The sequence below is a fragment of the Salmo salar genome, chromosome 06 (assembly GCF_965601325.2).
Source record: "Salmo salar chromosome 06, fSalSal1, whole genome shotgun sequence".
Taxonomy (NCBI): Eukaryota; Metazoa; Chordata; class Actinopteri; order Salmoniformes; family Salmonidae; genus Salmo; species Salmo salar.
Genome location: NC_138296.1, coordinates 78,780,051 through 78,795,000, shown reverse-complemented (window position 1 = coordinate 78,795,000; position 14,950 = coordinate 78,780,051). Strand labels below are relative to the sequence as shown.

The window sequence follows — 14,950 nt, the reverse complement described above, 5'->3', positions numbered from 1 at the left end:
GTGTGTGAGAGAGAGAGAGCTACAGCACTGGAGACCAACAGGGAAACGATTCATTCCCTCTCACAGGTGGAGTATTATGGCTGTTGAAGTTGTGTTAACAAGGCAGTGCTGTTGATATGTTGGTAAAGGTGGGTGAATAATGTTGAGGCAAGGTCATTTCTCTCTGTCTGCAAACTGAAACATTGGGTGCGTCTTGTTATTTTAAACCTGAGTTTAGGGTCTTCAAACGTGCTGCTTCATTTGCTGTGCGTTGTCCCGTTAGTCCATGGGGTTTTCGTGGGGTTGCAGTATATGGTGGTTTACTGTCACCTTACAGTGTCTATGACTGAAGTTGATGAATTAGAACTTGTTAATTAACTGGCAATGGTTGGGAGAAGTTTGAAGTGTGAAGTAAAGTTTGATGTAAGTACTGTATGACAGAGCTATTTTGGTTCAGGAGCAGCGTTCAGGTGCCTGGTGGACATATGAAGAAGAGATAGGATTCCTGACTGATGTCTTGAGATGTTGCTTCAATATATCTACATCATTTTCCTCCTCATGACGCCATTTATTTTGTGAAGTGCACCAGTCCCTCCTGCAGCAAAGCACCCCTACAACATGATGCTGCCACCCCCGTGCTTCACAGTGTTCTTCGACTTGCAAGCCTCCCCCCTTTTTACTCCAAACATAACGATGGTCATTATGGCCAAACAGTTCTATTTTTGTTTCATCAGACCAGAGGACATTTCTCCAAAAATTACAATCTTTGTCCCCATGTGCAGTTGCAAACCGTAGTCTGGCTTTTTTATGGCGATTTGGAGCAGTGGCTTCTCCCTTGCTGAGCGGCCATTCAGGTTATGTCGATATAGGACTCGTTTTACTGTAGATATAGATACGTTTGTACATGTTTCCTCCAGCATCTTCACAAGGTCTTTTGCATACCGCCCCAACAGATCCACAGATGATGCAATCTCCATTGCACTCCACACTGCCCTTTCCCACCTGGACAAAAGGAACACCTATGTGAGAATGCTGTTCATTGACTACAGCTCAGCGTTCAACACCATAGTGCCCTCAAAGCTCATCAATAAGCTAAGGAACCTGGGACTAAACACCTCCCTCTGCAACTGGATCCTGGACTTCCTGACGGGCCGCTCCCAGGTGGTAAGGGTAGGTAACAACATAACCGCCACACTGATCCTCAACACAGGGGCTTCTCAGGGTTGCGTGCTCAGTCCCCTCCTGTACTCCCTGTTCACTCATGACTGCACGGCCAGGCATGACTCCAACTCCATCATTACATTTGCAGATGACACAACAGTGGTAGGCCTGATCACCGACAACACAGCCTATAGGGAGGAGGTCAGAGACCTGGCTGTGTGATGCCAGGACAACAACCTCTCCCTCAACATGATCAAGACAAAGGAGATGATTGTGGACTACAGGAAAAAGAGGACCAAGCACACCCCCATTCTCATCGACTGGGCTGCAGTGGAACAGGCTGAGAGCTTCAAGTTCCTTGGTGTCCATATCACCAACAAACTAACATGCTCCAAGCACACCAAGACAGTCGTGAAGAGGGCACGACAAAACCTATTGCCCCTCAGGAGACTGAAAAGATTTGGCATGGGTCCTCAGATCCTCAAAAGGTTCTACATCTGCACCATCGAGAGCATCCTGACTGGTTGCATCACTGCCTGGTATGGCAACTGCTCAGCATCTGACCGCACTACCCATTCGCAAGGGTTGTGCGAATGGCCCAGTACATCACTGGGGCCAAGTTTCCGGCCATCCAGGACCTCTATACCAGGCGGTGTCAGAGGAAGGCCCAAAAAACTGTCAAAGACTCCAGCCACCCTAGTCATAGACTGTTCTCTCTGCTACTACACGGCAAGCGGTACCGGAGCGCCAAGTCTAGGTCCAAGAGGCTTCTAAACAGCTTCTACCCCCAAGCCATAAGACTCCTGAACATCTAGGCAAATGGCTACCCAGACTATTTGCAGTGCCCCCCCCCCCCCCCCCACCCCCTCTTTACGCCACTGCTACTCTCTGTTGTCATCTATGCATAGTCACTTTAGTAACTCTACCTACATGTACATTCTACCTTAAATAACCGGTGCCCCTGCACATTGACTCTGTATCGGTAACCCCATATACAGTTGAAGTCGGAAGTTTATATACACTTAGGTTGGAGTCATTAAAACTTGTTTTTCAACCACATAAATTATTACTTGTTAACAAACTATAGTTTTTGCAAGTCGGTTAGGACATCTACTTTGTGCATGACACAAGTAATTTTTCAAAAAATTGTTTACAGACAGATTATTTCACTTATAATTCACTGTATCACAATTCCACTGGGTCAGAAGATTACATACACTAAGTTGACTGTGCCTTTAAACAGCTTGGAAAATTCAAGAAAATTATGTCATGGCTTTAGAAGCTTCTGATAGACTAATTGACATCATTTGAATCAATTGGAGGTGTACCTGTGGATGTATTTCAAGGCCTACCTTCAAACTCAGTGCCTCTTTGCTTGACATCATGGGAAAATCAAAAGAAATCAGCCAAGACCTCAGAAAAATAATTGTAGACCTCCACAAGCCTGGTTCATCCTTGGGAGCAATTTCCAAACACCTGAAGGTACCTCTGTACATCTGTACAAACAATAGTACGCAAGTATAAACACCATGGGGCCACACAGCCATCATACCGCTCATGAAGGAGACACGTTCTGTCTCCTAGAGATGAACGTACTTTGGTGCGAAAAGTGAAAATCAATCCCAGAACAACAGCAAAGAACCTTGTGAAGATGCTGGAGGAAACAGGTACAAAAGTATCTATATCTACAGTAAAACGAGTCCTATATCGACATAACCTGAATGGCCGCTCAGCAAGGGAGAAGCCACTGCTCCAAAACCGCCATAAAAAAGCTAGACTACGGTTTGCAACTGCACATGGGGACAAAGATTGTAATTTTTGGAGAAATGTCCTCTGGTCTGATGAAACAAAAATAGAACTGTTTGGCCATAATGACCATCGTTATGTTTGGAGTAAAAAGGGGGAGGCTTGCAAGCTGAAGAACACCATCCCAACCGTGAAGCACGGGGGTTGCAGCATCAGGTTGTGCGGGTGCTTTGCTGCAGGAGGGACTGGTGCACTTCACAAAATAGATGGCGTCATGAGGCAGGAAAATTATGTGGATATATTGAAGCAACATCTCAAGACATCAGTCAGGAAGTTAAAGCTTGGTCGCAAATGGGTCTTCCAAATGGACAATGACCCCAAGCATACTTCCAAAGTTATGGCAAAATGTCTTAAGAACAACAAAGTCACGGTACTGGAGTGGCCATCACAAAGCTCTGACCTCAATCCTATAGAAAAGTTGTGGGCAGAACTGAAAAAGCCTGTGCGAGCAAGGAGGCCTGCAAACCTGACTCAGTTACACCAGCTCTGTCAGGAGGAATGGGCCAAAATTCACCCAACTTATTGTGGGAATCTTGTGGAAGGCTACCCGAAACGTTTGACACATGTTAAACAATTTAAAGGCAATGTTACCAAATACTAATTGAGTGTATGTAAACTTCTGACCCACTGGGAATTTATGAAATAAATAAAAGCTGAAATAAATCATTCTCTTTACTATTATTCTGACATTTCACATTCTTAAAATAAAGTGGTGATCCTAACTGACCTAAGACAGGGAATTTTTACGAGGATTAAATGTCAGGAATTGTGAAAAACTGAGTTTAAATGAGTTTGGCTAAAGTGTATGTAAACTTCCGACTTCAACTGTATAGTCTCGCAATTGTTATTTCACTGCTGCTCTTTAATTACTTGTTACTTTTATCTCTTATTCTTATCTGTATTTTTTAAACTGCATTGTTGGTTAGGGGCTCCAGAGTAAGCATTTCACTGTAAGGTCTACACCTGTTGTATTCGGCGCATGTGACTAATAAAATTTGATTTGATTTGACTTGGACTCTCCGTGTGTAATTAATCCATGGTGAGCTGTTGACAGCAAGCACACGCAGACACGCGCACACACACACACACGCCAGATAGCCAGCAGCTGTGTGGGCACATGCGTGGTCCATGCTTGTGTGTGTGTGTGCGTGTGTGTGTGTGTGTGAAATTAAACCAGAGTGAGCTCCTATCTCTCAAAGCAGTTAGAAGAAGATCACACTGGGATGCTCCTAGAGAGCCTCGCCTCGTCTGGTCTCACCTGGTCTCGTTCCGCCTGGTCTCGTTCCGTCTGGTCTCGTTCCGTCTGGTCTCATTCCGCCTGGTCTCGTTCCGCCTGGTCTCGTTCCGTCTGGTCTCGTTCCGTCTGGTCTCGTTCCGCCTGGTCTCGTTCCGCCTGGTCTCGTTCCGCCTGGTCTCGTTCCGTCTGGTCTCGTTCCGTCTGGTCTCGTTCCGTCTGGTCTCGTTCCATCTGGTCTCGTTCCTCCTGGTCTCGTTTCGTCTGGTCTCGTTTCGTCTGGTCTCGTTCCGTCTGGTCTCGTTCCGCCTGGTCTCGTTCCGTCTGGTCTCGTTCCGTCTGGTCTCGTTCCGTCTGGTCTCGTTCCGCCTGGTCTTGTCTGGTCTCATCTGGTCTTGTTCAGTCTGGTCTCGTCTGGTCTCATCTGGTCTCGTTCTGTCTGGTCTCGTTCCGCCTGGTCTTGTCAGGTCTCATCTGGTCTTGTTCCGTCTGGTCTTGTCTGGTCTCGTTCTGTCTGGTCTCAACTGGTCTCATTCCGTCTGGTCTCATCTGGTCTCATTCCGTCTGGTCTCGTTCCGCCTGGTCTCGTCTGGTCTCATCTGTTCATGTTCCATCTGGTCTCATCTGGTCTCGTTCCGTCTGGTCTCATCTAGTCTCATCAAATCAAATCAAATGTATTTATATTGCCCTTCGTACATCAGCTGATATCTCAAAGTGCTGTACAGAAACCCAGCCTAAAACCCCAAACAGCAAGCAATGCATGTGAAAGAAGCACGGTGGCTAGGAAAAACTCCCTAGGAAAAACTCCCTAGAAAGGCCAAAAACCTAGGAAGAAACCTAGAGAGGAACCAGGCTATGAGGGGTGGCCAGTCCTCTTCTGGCTGTGCCGGGTGGATATTATAACAGAACATGGTCAAGATGTTAAAATGTTCATAAATGACCAGCATGGTCAAATAATAATAATCATAGTAGTTGTCGAGGGTGCAACAACCACGTCCGGTGAACAGGTCAGGGTTCCATAGCCGCAGGCAGAACAGTTGAAACTGGAGCAGCAGCACGGCCAGGTGGACTGGGGCAGCAAGGAGTCATCATGCCAGGTAGTCCTGAGGCATGGTCCTAGGGCTCAGGTCCTCCGAGAGAAAGAATTAAAGAGAGAAAGAGAGAATTAGAGAGAGCATATTTAAATTCACACAGGACACCGGATAAGACAAGAGAAATACTCCAGATGTAACAGACTGACCCTAGCCCCCCGACACATAAACTACTGCAGCATAAATACTGGAGTCTGAGACAGGAGGGATCAGAAGACACTGTGGCTCCATCCGATGATACCCCCGGACAGGGCCAAACAGGCAGGATATAACCCCACCCACTTTGCCAAAGCACAGCCCCCACACCACTAGAGGGATGTCTCCAACCACCAACTTACCGTCCTAAGACAAGGCCGAGTATAGCCCACAAAGATCTCCGCCACGGCATAACCCAAGGGGGGGGGGGCGCCAACCCAGACAGGAAGACCACGTCAGTGACTCAACCCACTCAAGTGACGCACCCCTCCCATGGACGGCATGGAAGAACACCAGTAAGCCAGTGACTCATCCTGTCTGGCCTCGCTCCGTTTGGTTTCATCTGGTCTCATTCCATCTGGTCTCGTTCCGTCTGGTCTCAACTGGTCTCGTTCGTCTGGTCTCGTCTGGTCTCTTCTGGTCTTGTTCCGTCTGGTCTCATTTGTCTCGTTCCGCCTGGTCTCATCTGGTCTTGTTCCGTCAGGTCTTCTTCCGCCTGGTCTCATCTGGTCTCGTTCCGTCTGGTCTCTTTCCGTCTAGTCTCGTTCTGTCTGCTCTCATCTGGTCTCATTTTGTCTGGTCTTGTTCCGTCTGGTCTCGTCTGGTCTCATCTGGTCTCGTTCCATCTGGTCTCATCTGGTCTCATCTGCTCTCATTCTGTCTAGTCTCATTGTGGAGGCCATTGATCAGGAAATGTTTATGACAGTGATTAACTCACTGGGAAACTCCTGGAGATCCTCTTTGAGACCAGGAGAGATTGGGGTTTTATTTACGACATCACTATTAAGTCATTGTAAGTCTTCTATCCATGGCTTTTCAGAGACAAACATCAGCTAACAATGCACAGTTACAAGAAGGTCTGCATTATGCACTCATGGGCTTTGGCCATACAGATGTAGGATCTTAATTTAAACCAGTTTGCTACGGCAAGGAAACATTCCTGCAGCAACAGGAAATGTGAATTATTATGTGGATTATAATTAATGGCCATTTTTGTAGGGTACATTTTTGTAGGGCCTTTTTAAACCTCAAATACACTACAAGTTTGCATTTCTTGCTGTGCAGGAAAATTCTCAGCAACAAAATAGTGATCAAATTAAGATCCCACATCTATGTGTTTGTACTTGATGTGATCTGTAATGCAGTTTGAACACCCACTAGCCTCAATGTGGTGAACACATAATGTAGGCCTAGTTTGAATCCTGGGGCTGGTAATAGAGCGCTCCCCCAGAGAGATCGGGGGAACTGGGTCAGAGTGGTCTCAGCTGCTGGGTGTATGGAGACCCGGCCTGGATCACATCACATCAGAGGAACACAGTAAACACACACATAGGGCACCGCTGCCCTAGTCTCCCGGGGGAAGATGACAAATCCTACATCTAACAAGCAGAAAATAACTCAAAACAGGCAGCCATTTTGATAAAAAAATAGTAGATGTTTGCTTGTTGTTGTGTCGCTATGATAGTCAGAAGAGTTGGATAACGTTCAGGGTAATATCTCTGCTCTAGGGCCAGGGAAAACTCCTGTCCTTGGTCATCTCCTAATTCACAGAGGCATACTGCTGACCTTGGGTCCCATAAGCCATTTAAAAAAAAAAAGAATTATGAGAAATTTGCTTTAAAACTGGAATATTTTCTCACAACCTCATGGCAAAATGTATAGAGTAGTAGGAAATTAGCTTAGGGATTCTTGAAAGTCAAGACAATCCTTGTCCTGCAGGGAAAGTTTTTTTATAGTTGAAAAATATGGATTTTGTTGTATTATTTGAGCTTAAAATGTACATTTAGGGGAATTTTATAAGGGGAAAAGATTTGTTTAGAGAATTTTCCAAATACTTTAAATAATATTACTGTCGGCGCTATGCCTAGAAATTCCCTTGTCCGGATCAAAGGATCTCAATTTCAAACTCTCCAAAAAAAGTGTTTAAAATTCAAAAAACAGGCAGTTTCTTGCAATAGCCGTTTTGCGACTTTAAAGAATATTTCTCTGAAACGTAGATTCTTAAAGATGTATCCGGAGATTTGGTTTACTCTCAGATTTGTCTAAAATCCTAAATTAATCAGAAATTAACAGGGTCAGCTATACCATAATGACTCTTTATTCATTTCCTCATTACATGTAGTGCAACAAGACCACTCATGGTCTGGAAAGCTCTACTTTTGATAGATTTTAAACAAACAATATTGGTATCACCATGGTCACAATCACAAACGGTCAACTCCATCTGCCTGGTAGATTAAAATAGAATATGAATTTTGGTTAAAATGTGTTACATTTAAATTAGGTTTTAGAGTCAAAAAGCAAATCGCTACTCTGTATACAACTTAAAGGAAGAAGAAAAATTATATTTTTGTCAACTCCACAAAGCATCAACTCCGTCAGATTTTTGTCTGACGTCAACTCCATCAGAGTGCTGAAAGATCTGATAGAATAGTTATGTTTTTATTGGGGATTTTCAAGTGAATCATTTTCCATATTTAAAAAATGTTTTGTATTGAACTTTGTCTGTTTTGAGTATCTGTTGTCAACTCCGTCAGTGGTTTGTCAACTCCGTCACTGATGGCTATCCCCCTTAAGATATATTTTTTTGTCAATAATCTGAAAAAATATTGTAATCACTGTTCTGTAACATACTGTATGCTTAAACAATTGAAGTATTTTCTGTGTTAGACCTAAGGGATAATGTTTGCTTTATAAATGTTGTTTTATGTTCTAAATCTAGAAAAACATGCCAAAATGCTAACAGAATTGGCCCTGGAGCATTTAATAGTGCTTTAAAACAAAACAAAAATAAGTTTGGAGATTTCTATTACATATTTGAATAATCTAATCAAACAATCAAGGACTTCAAACACTTATTGGAAATTGTAAAAATGCAAGGCTCCCTAGAAAGGCTGGAATCTAGGAAGAAACCTAGAGAGGAACCAGACTATATGGGGTGGCCAGTCCTCTTCTGGCTGTGCCGGGTGGAGATTATAACAGAACATGACCAAGATGTTCAAATGTTCAGACTACACTCAATCATAGGACCGACTGAAGAGATGAGTCTTCAACAAAGAATTAAAGGTTGAGACCGAGTCTCTGTCTCTCACATGGGTAGGCAGACCATTCCATAAAAATGGAGCTCTATAGGAGAAAGCCCCGCCTCCAGCTGTTTGCTTAGAAATTCTAGGGACAGTAAGGAGGCCTGCATCTTGTGACCGTAGCATACGTGTAGGTATGTATGGCAGGGCCAAATTGGAAAGATAGGTAGGAGCAAGCTCATGTAATGCTTTGTAGGTTAGCAGTAAAAACTTGAAGTCAGCCCTAGCCTTAACAGGAAGCCAGTGTAGAGAGGCTAGCACTGGAGTGATATGATACAATTTTTTGGTTCTAGTCAAGATTCTAGCAGCCGTGTTTAGCACTAACTGAAGTTTATTTAGTGCTTTATCCGGGTAGCTGGAAAGTAGAGCAATGCAGTAGTCTAACCTAGAAGTGACAAAACCATGGATACATTTTTCTGCATAATGTTTAGAGAGAAAGTTTCAGATTTTTCCAATGTTATGTAGATGGTTAAAGCTGTCCTTGAAACAGTCTTAATATGTTCGTCAGAAGAGAGCTCAGGGTCCAGAGTAACGCAGAGGTCCTTCACAGTTTTATTTGAGACGACTGCACAACCATCAAGATTAATTGTCAGATTCAACAGACGATTGCTTTGTTCCTTGGGACCTAGAACTAGCATCTCTGTTTTGTCTGAGTTTAAAAGTAGAACATTTGCCGCAATCCACTTCCTTATGTCTGAAACACAGGCTTCCAGGGAAGGCAATTTTGGGGCTTCACCATGTTTCATCGAAATGTACAGTTGTGTGTCATCCGCATAACAGTGAAAGTTAACATTATGTTTTCGAATGACATCACCAAGAGGTAAAATATATAGTGAAAACAATAGTGGTCCTAAAACGGAGCCTTGAGGAACACCACCATTTAGAGTTGATTTGTCAGAGGACAATCCATCTATAAACTGATATCTTTCCGACAGATAAGATCTAAACCAGGCCAGAACGTGTCCGTGTAGACCAATTTCGGTTTCCAATTTCTCCAAAAGAATGTGGTGATCGATGGTTTCAAAAGCAGCACTGAGGACTAGGAGCACGAGGACAGATGCAGAGCCTCAGTCTGATGCCAATTAAAGGTAATTTACCACCTTCACAAGTGCAGGCTCAGTGCTATGATGGAGTCTAAAACCACACTGAAGTGTTTTGTATACAGTGAGGGAAAAAAGTATTTGATCCCCTGCTGATTTTGTATGTTTGCCCACTGACAAAGAAATGATCAGTCTATAATTTTTATGGTAGGTTTATTTGAACAGTGAGAGACAGAATAACAACAAAAAAATCCAGAAAAACGCATGTCAAAAATTTTATAAATTTATTTGCATTTTAATGAGAGAAATAAGTATTTGACCCCTCTGCAAAACATTACTTAGTACTTGGTGGCAAAACCCTTGTTGGCAATCACAGAGGTCAGACGTTTCTTGTAGTTGGCCACCAGGTTTGCACACATCTCAGGAGGGATTTTGTCCCACTCCTCTTTGCAGACCTTCTCCAAGTCATTAAGGTTTCGAGGCTGACGTTTGGCAACTCGAACCTTCAGCTCCCTCCACAGATTTTCTATGGGATTAAGGTCTGGAGACTGGCTAGGCCACTCCAGGACCTTAATGTGTTTCTTCTTGAGCCACTCCTTTGTTGCCTTGGCCGTGTGTTTTGGGTCATTGTCATGCTGGAATACCCATCCACGACCCATTTTCAATGCCCTGGCTGAGGGAAGGAGGTTCTCACCCAAGATTTGACGGTACATGGCCTCGTCCATCGTCCCTTTGATGTGGTGAAGTTGTCCTGTCCCCTTAGCAGAAAAACACCCCCAAAGCATAATGTTTCCACCTCCATGTTTGACGGTGGGGATGGTGTTCTTGGGGTCATAGGCAGCATTCCTCTTCCTCCAAACACGGCGAGTTGAGTTGATGCCAAAGAGCTCCATTTTGGTCTCATCTGACCACAACACTTTCACCCAGTTGTCCTCTGAATCATTCAGATGTTCATTGGCAAACTTCAGACGGGCATGTATATGTGCTTTCTTGAGCAGGGGGACCTTGCGGGCGCTGCAGGATTTCAGTCCTTCACGGCGTAGTGTGTTACCAATTGTTTTCTTGATGACTATGGTCCCAGCTGCCTTGAGATCATTGACAAGATCCTCCCGTGTAGTTCTGGGCTGATTCCTCACCGTTCTCATGATCATTGCAACTCCACGAGGTGAGATCTTGCATGGAACGCCAGGCCGAGGGAGATTGACAGTTCTTTTGTGTTTCTTCCATTTGCAAATAATCGCTCCAACTGTTGTCACCTTCTCACCAAGCTGCTTGGCGATGGTCTTGTAGCCCATTCCAGCCTTGTGTAGGTCTACAATCTTGTCCCTGACATCCTTGGAGAGCTCCTTGGACTTGGCCATGGTGGAGAGTTTGGAATCTGATTGATTGATTGCTTCTGTGGACAGGTGTCTTTTATACAGGTAACAAACTGAGATTAGGAGCACTCCCTTTAACTTCTCTAGGGCCAGTGGGACGATTTCATCCCACCTACGTAACAGCCAGTGGAATCCCATGGCGCATTATTCAAATACCTTAGAAATGCTATTACTTCAATTTCTCAAACATATGACTATTTTACACCATTTTAAAGACAAGACTCTCGTTATCTAACCAAACTGTCCGATTTCAAAAAGGCTTTACAACGAAAGCAAAACATTAGATTATGTCAGCAGAGTACCCAGCCAGAAATAATCAGACACCCATTTTTCAAGCTAGCATATAATGTCACATAAACCCAAACCACAGCTAAATGCAGCACTAACCTTTGATGATCTTCATCAGATGACAATCTTAGGACATTATGTTATACAATACATGCATGTTTTGTTCAATGAAGTTCATATTTATATCAAAAACCAGCTTTTTACATTAGCATGTGACGTTCAGAACTAGCATACCCCCCGCAAACTTCCGGTGAATTTACTAAATTACTCACAATAAACGTTCACAAAAAAACACAACAATTATTTTAAGAATTATAGATACAGAACTCCTCTATGCATTCGCTATGTCCGATTTTAAAATAGCTTTTCGGTGAAAGCACATTTTGCAATATTCTGAGTACATAGCCCGGCATCACAGGGCTAGCTATTTAGACACCCAGCAAGTTTAGCTCTCACCAAAGTCAGATTTACTATAAGAAAAATCTTATTACCTTTGCTGTTCTTCGTCAGAATGCACTCCCAGGACTTCTACTTCAATAACAAATGTTGGTTTGGTCCCAAATAATCCATTGTTATATCCAAATAGCGGCGTTTTGTTCGTGCGTTCAAGACATTATCCGAAAGGGTAAATAAGGGTGACGAGCATGGTGCATTTCGTGACAAAAAATGTCTAAATATTCCATTACCGTACTTTGAAGCATGTCAACCGCTGTTTAAAATCAATTTTTATGCAATTTTTCTCGTAAAAAAGCGATAATATTCCGACCGGGAAAGCGTGTATACGTACAAAGAGAGAGAAAATAAAAACATCTCGTGCCCTCATGCACGAGCCTGAGTCTCAGAGTACTCTGACCAGCCACTATCCAAACGCGATAATGTGTTTCAGCCTGGGGCTGCCTCGATATCATTCAGCTTTTTCCCGGGCTCTGAGAGCCTATGGGAGCCGTAGGAAGTGTCATGTTACAGCAAAGATCTTCAGTCTTCAATAAAAAGAGCCAAGATGAACAACAACTTGTCAGACAGGCCACTTCCTGTTCAGAATCTTCTCAGGTTTTTGCCTGCCATATGAGTTCTGTTATACTCACAGACACCATTCAAACAGTTTTAGAAACTTTAGGGTGTTTTCTATCCAAAGCCAATAATTATATGCATATTCTAGTTACTGGGCAGGAGTAGTAACCAGATTAAATCGGGTACGTTTTTTATCCGGCCGTGTCAATACTGCCCCCTAGCCCTAACAGGTTATGTTCAAATTTCCTCTGTTTTGTTCGTGCGTTCAAGACACTGTCCGAAGTGTAGAGAAGGGTGACGCATTTCGTGACAAAAAAAATCTAAATATTCCATTACCGTACTTCGAAGCATGTCAACCGCTGTTTAAAATCAATTTTTATGCAATTTTTCTCGGAAAAAAGCGATAATATTCCGACCGGGAAAGCGTGTTTATGTTCAAAGAGAGAGAAAATAAAAACATGGGATCCCCTCGTGCACGAGCCTCAGTCTGATGGTCCTCTGATCGGCCACTTACCAAAGGCGATAATGTTTTTCAGTCAGGGGCTGGAATTACATCATTCAGCTTTTTCCCGGGTTCTGAGAGACTATGGGAGCCGTAGGAAGTGTCACGTTACAGCAAAGATCCTCAGTTTTCAATAAACAGAGCCAAGAAGCTCAAGGAATGGTCAGAGAGGGCACTTCCTGTACAGAATCTTCTCAGGTTTTTGCCTGCCATATGAGTTCTGTTATACTCACAGACACCATTCAAACAGTTTTAGAAACTTTAGGGTGTTTTCTATCCAAAGCCAATAATTATATGCATATTCTAGTTTCTGGGCAGTAGTAATAACCAGATTAAATCGGGTACGTTTTTTATCCGGCCGTGTAAATACTGCCCCCTAGCCCTAACAGGTTAACCTCTATGGGCTAGGTGGGACGCTTGAATCCTGTGGCGCGTTATTCAAATCCTTAGATATGCTATTACTTCAATTTTTCAAAAATATGACTATTTTACACCATTTTAAAGATAAGACTCTCGTTAATCTAACGACACTGTCCGATTTCAAAAAGGCTTTACAACGAAAGAAAAACATTAGATTATGTCAGCAGAGTACCGAGCCAGAAATAATCAGACACCCATTTTTCAAGCTAGCATATAATGTCACATAAACCCAAACCACAGCTAAATGTACCACTAACCTTTGATGATCTTTATCAGATGACAACCCTAGGACATTATGTTATACAATACATGCATGTTTTGTTCAATCAAGTTCATATTTATATCAAAAACCAGCTTTTGACATTAGCATGTGACTAGCATGTGACTAGCATTCCCACCGAACACTGCCGGTGAATTTACTAAATTACTCACGATAAACGTTCACAAAAAGCATAACAATTATTTTAAGAATTATAGATACAGAACTCCTCTATGCACTCGATATGTCCGATTTTAAAATAGCTTTTCGGTGAAAGCACATTTTGCAATATTCTCAGTAGATAGCCCGGCATCACAGGGCTAGCTATTTAGACACCCAGCAGGTTTAGCACTCATCAAAGTCAGATTTACTATAAGAAAAATGTTCTTACCTTTGTTGTCTTCGTCAGAATGCACTCCCAGGACTTCTACTTCAATAACAAATGTTGGTTTGGTCCAAAATAATCCATCGTTATATCCAAACAGCGGCGTTTTGTTCGTGCGTTCTAGACACTATCCTAAAGGCTAAATAAGGGTGACGAGCATGGCGCAATTCGTGACAAAAGAATTCTAAATATTCCATTACCGTACTTTGAAGCATGTCAACCGCTGTTTAAAATCAATTTTTATGCCATTTTTCTCATAAAAAAGCGATAATATTCCGACCGGGAATCTGCGTTTAGATAAACAGACAAACGAAAAGAAACCATTCGGTCGAAGCGGGCACGCGCCTAAGCCCATAGTACTCTGAGTGGCCACTTGCCAAAAGCGATAAAGTGTTTCAGCCAGAGCCTGCCTCGATATCGTTCAACGTTTTCCCGGGCTCTGAGACCCTATGGAAGACGTAGGAAGTGTCACGTTATTGCACAGATCCTGAGTCTTCAATAAAAAGAGCCAAGATGAAACACTACTTCTCAGACAGGCCACTTCCTGCTTGAAATCTTCTCAGGTTTTGGCCTGCCATAGGAGTTCTGTTATACTCACAGACACCATTCAAACAGTTTTAGAAACTTTAGGGTGTTTTCTATCCAAAGCCAATAATTATATGCATATTCTAGTTACTGGGCAGGAGTAGTAACCAGATTAAATCGGGTATGTTTTTTATCCAGCCGTGCAAATACTGCCCCCTATCCCCAACAGGTTTTAAGAGTGTGCTCCTAATCTCAGCTCGTTACCTGTATAAAAGACACCTGGGAGCCGGAAATCTTTCTGATTGAGAGGGGGTCAAATACTTATTTCCCTCATTAAAATGCAAATCAATTTATACAATTTTTGACATGCGTTTTTCTGTTTTTTTTGTTATTCTGTCTCTCACTGTTCAAATAAACCTACCATTAAAATTATAGACTGATCATTTCTTTGTCAGTGGGCAAATGTACAAAATCAGCAGGGGATCAAATACTTTTTTCCCCTCACTGTACATTGTTTGTCTTCAGGAAGGCAGTGAGTTGCTGCGCAACAGCTTTTTCTAAAACTTTTGAGAGGAATGGGAGATTCGATATAGGC

At 43.0% G+C, this 14,950-nt stretch overlaps 1 protein-coding gene across 2 annotated transcripts in view; it reads left to right on the top strand.

Annotated features, from left to right (window-relative positions):
* Positions 1-14,950, top strand: part of LOC106608064 (serine/threonine-protein kinase PAK 5) — a 63,556-nt gene that overhangs the window by 19,631 nt on the left and 28,975 nt on the right. The window contains exon 1 of one of the 2 annotated variants that reach the window (XM_082976992.1): positions 1-66. This exon is cut by the window's left edge and continues 174 nt beyond it. The exons of the other annotated variant lie outside the window; for it this stretch is intronic. Within the exon in view, the coding sequence (XP_082833118.1) occupies positions 1-66 (66 nt within the window). The remainder of the gene's footprint in view (positions 67-14,950) is intronic. 2 annotated transcript variants of the gene reach the window in all.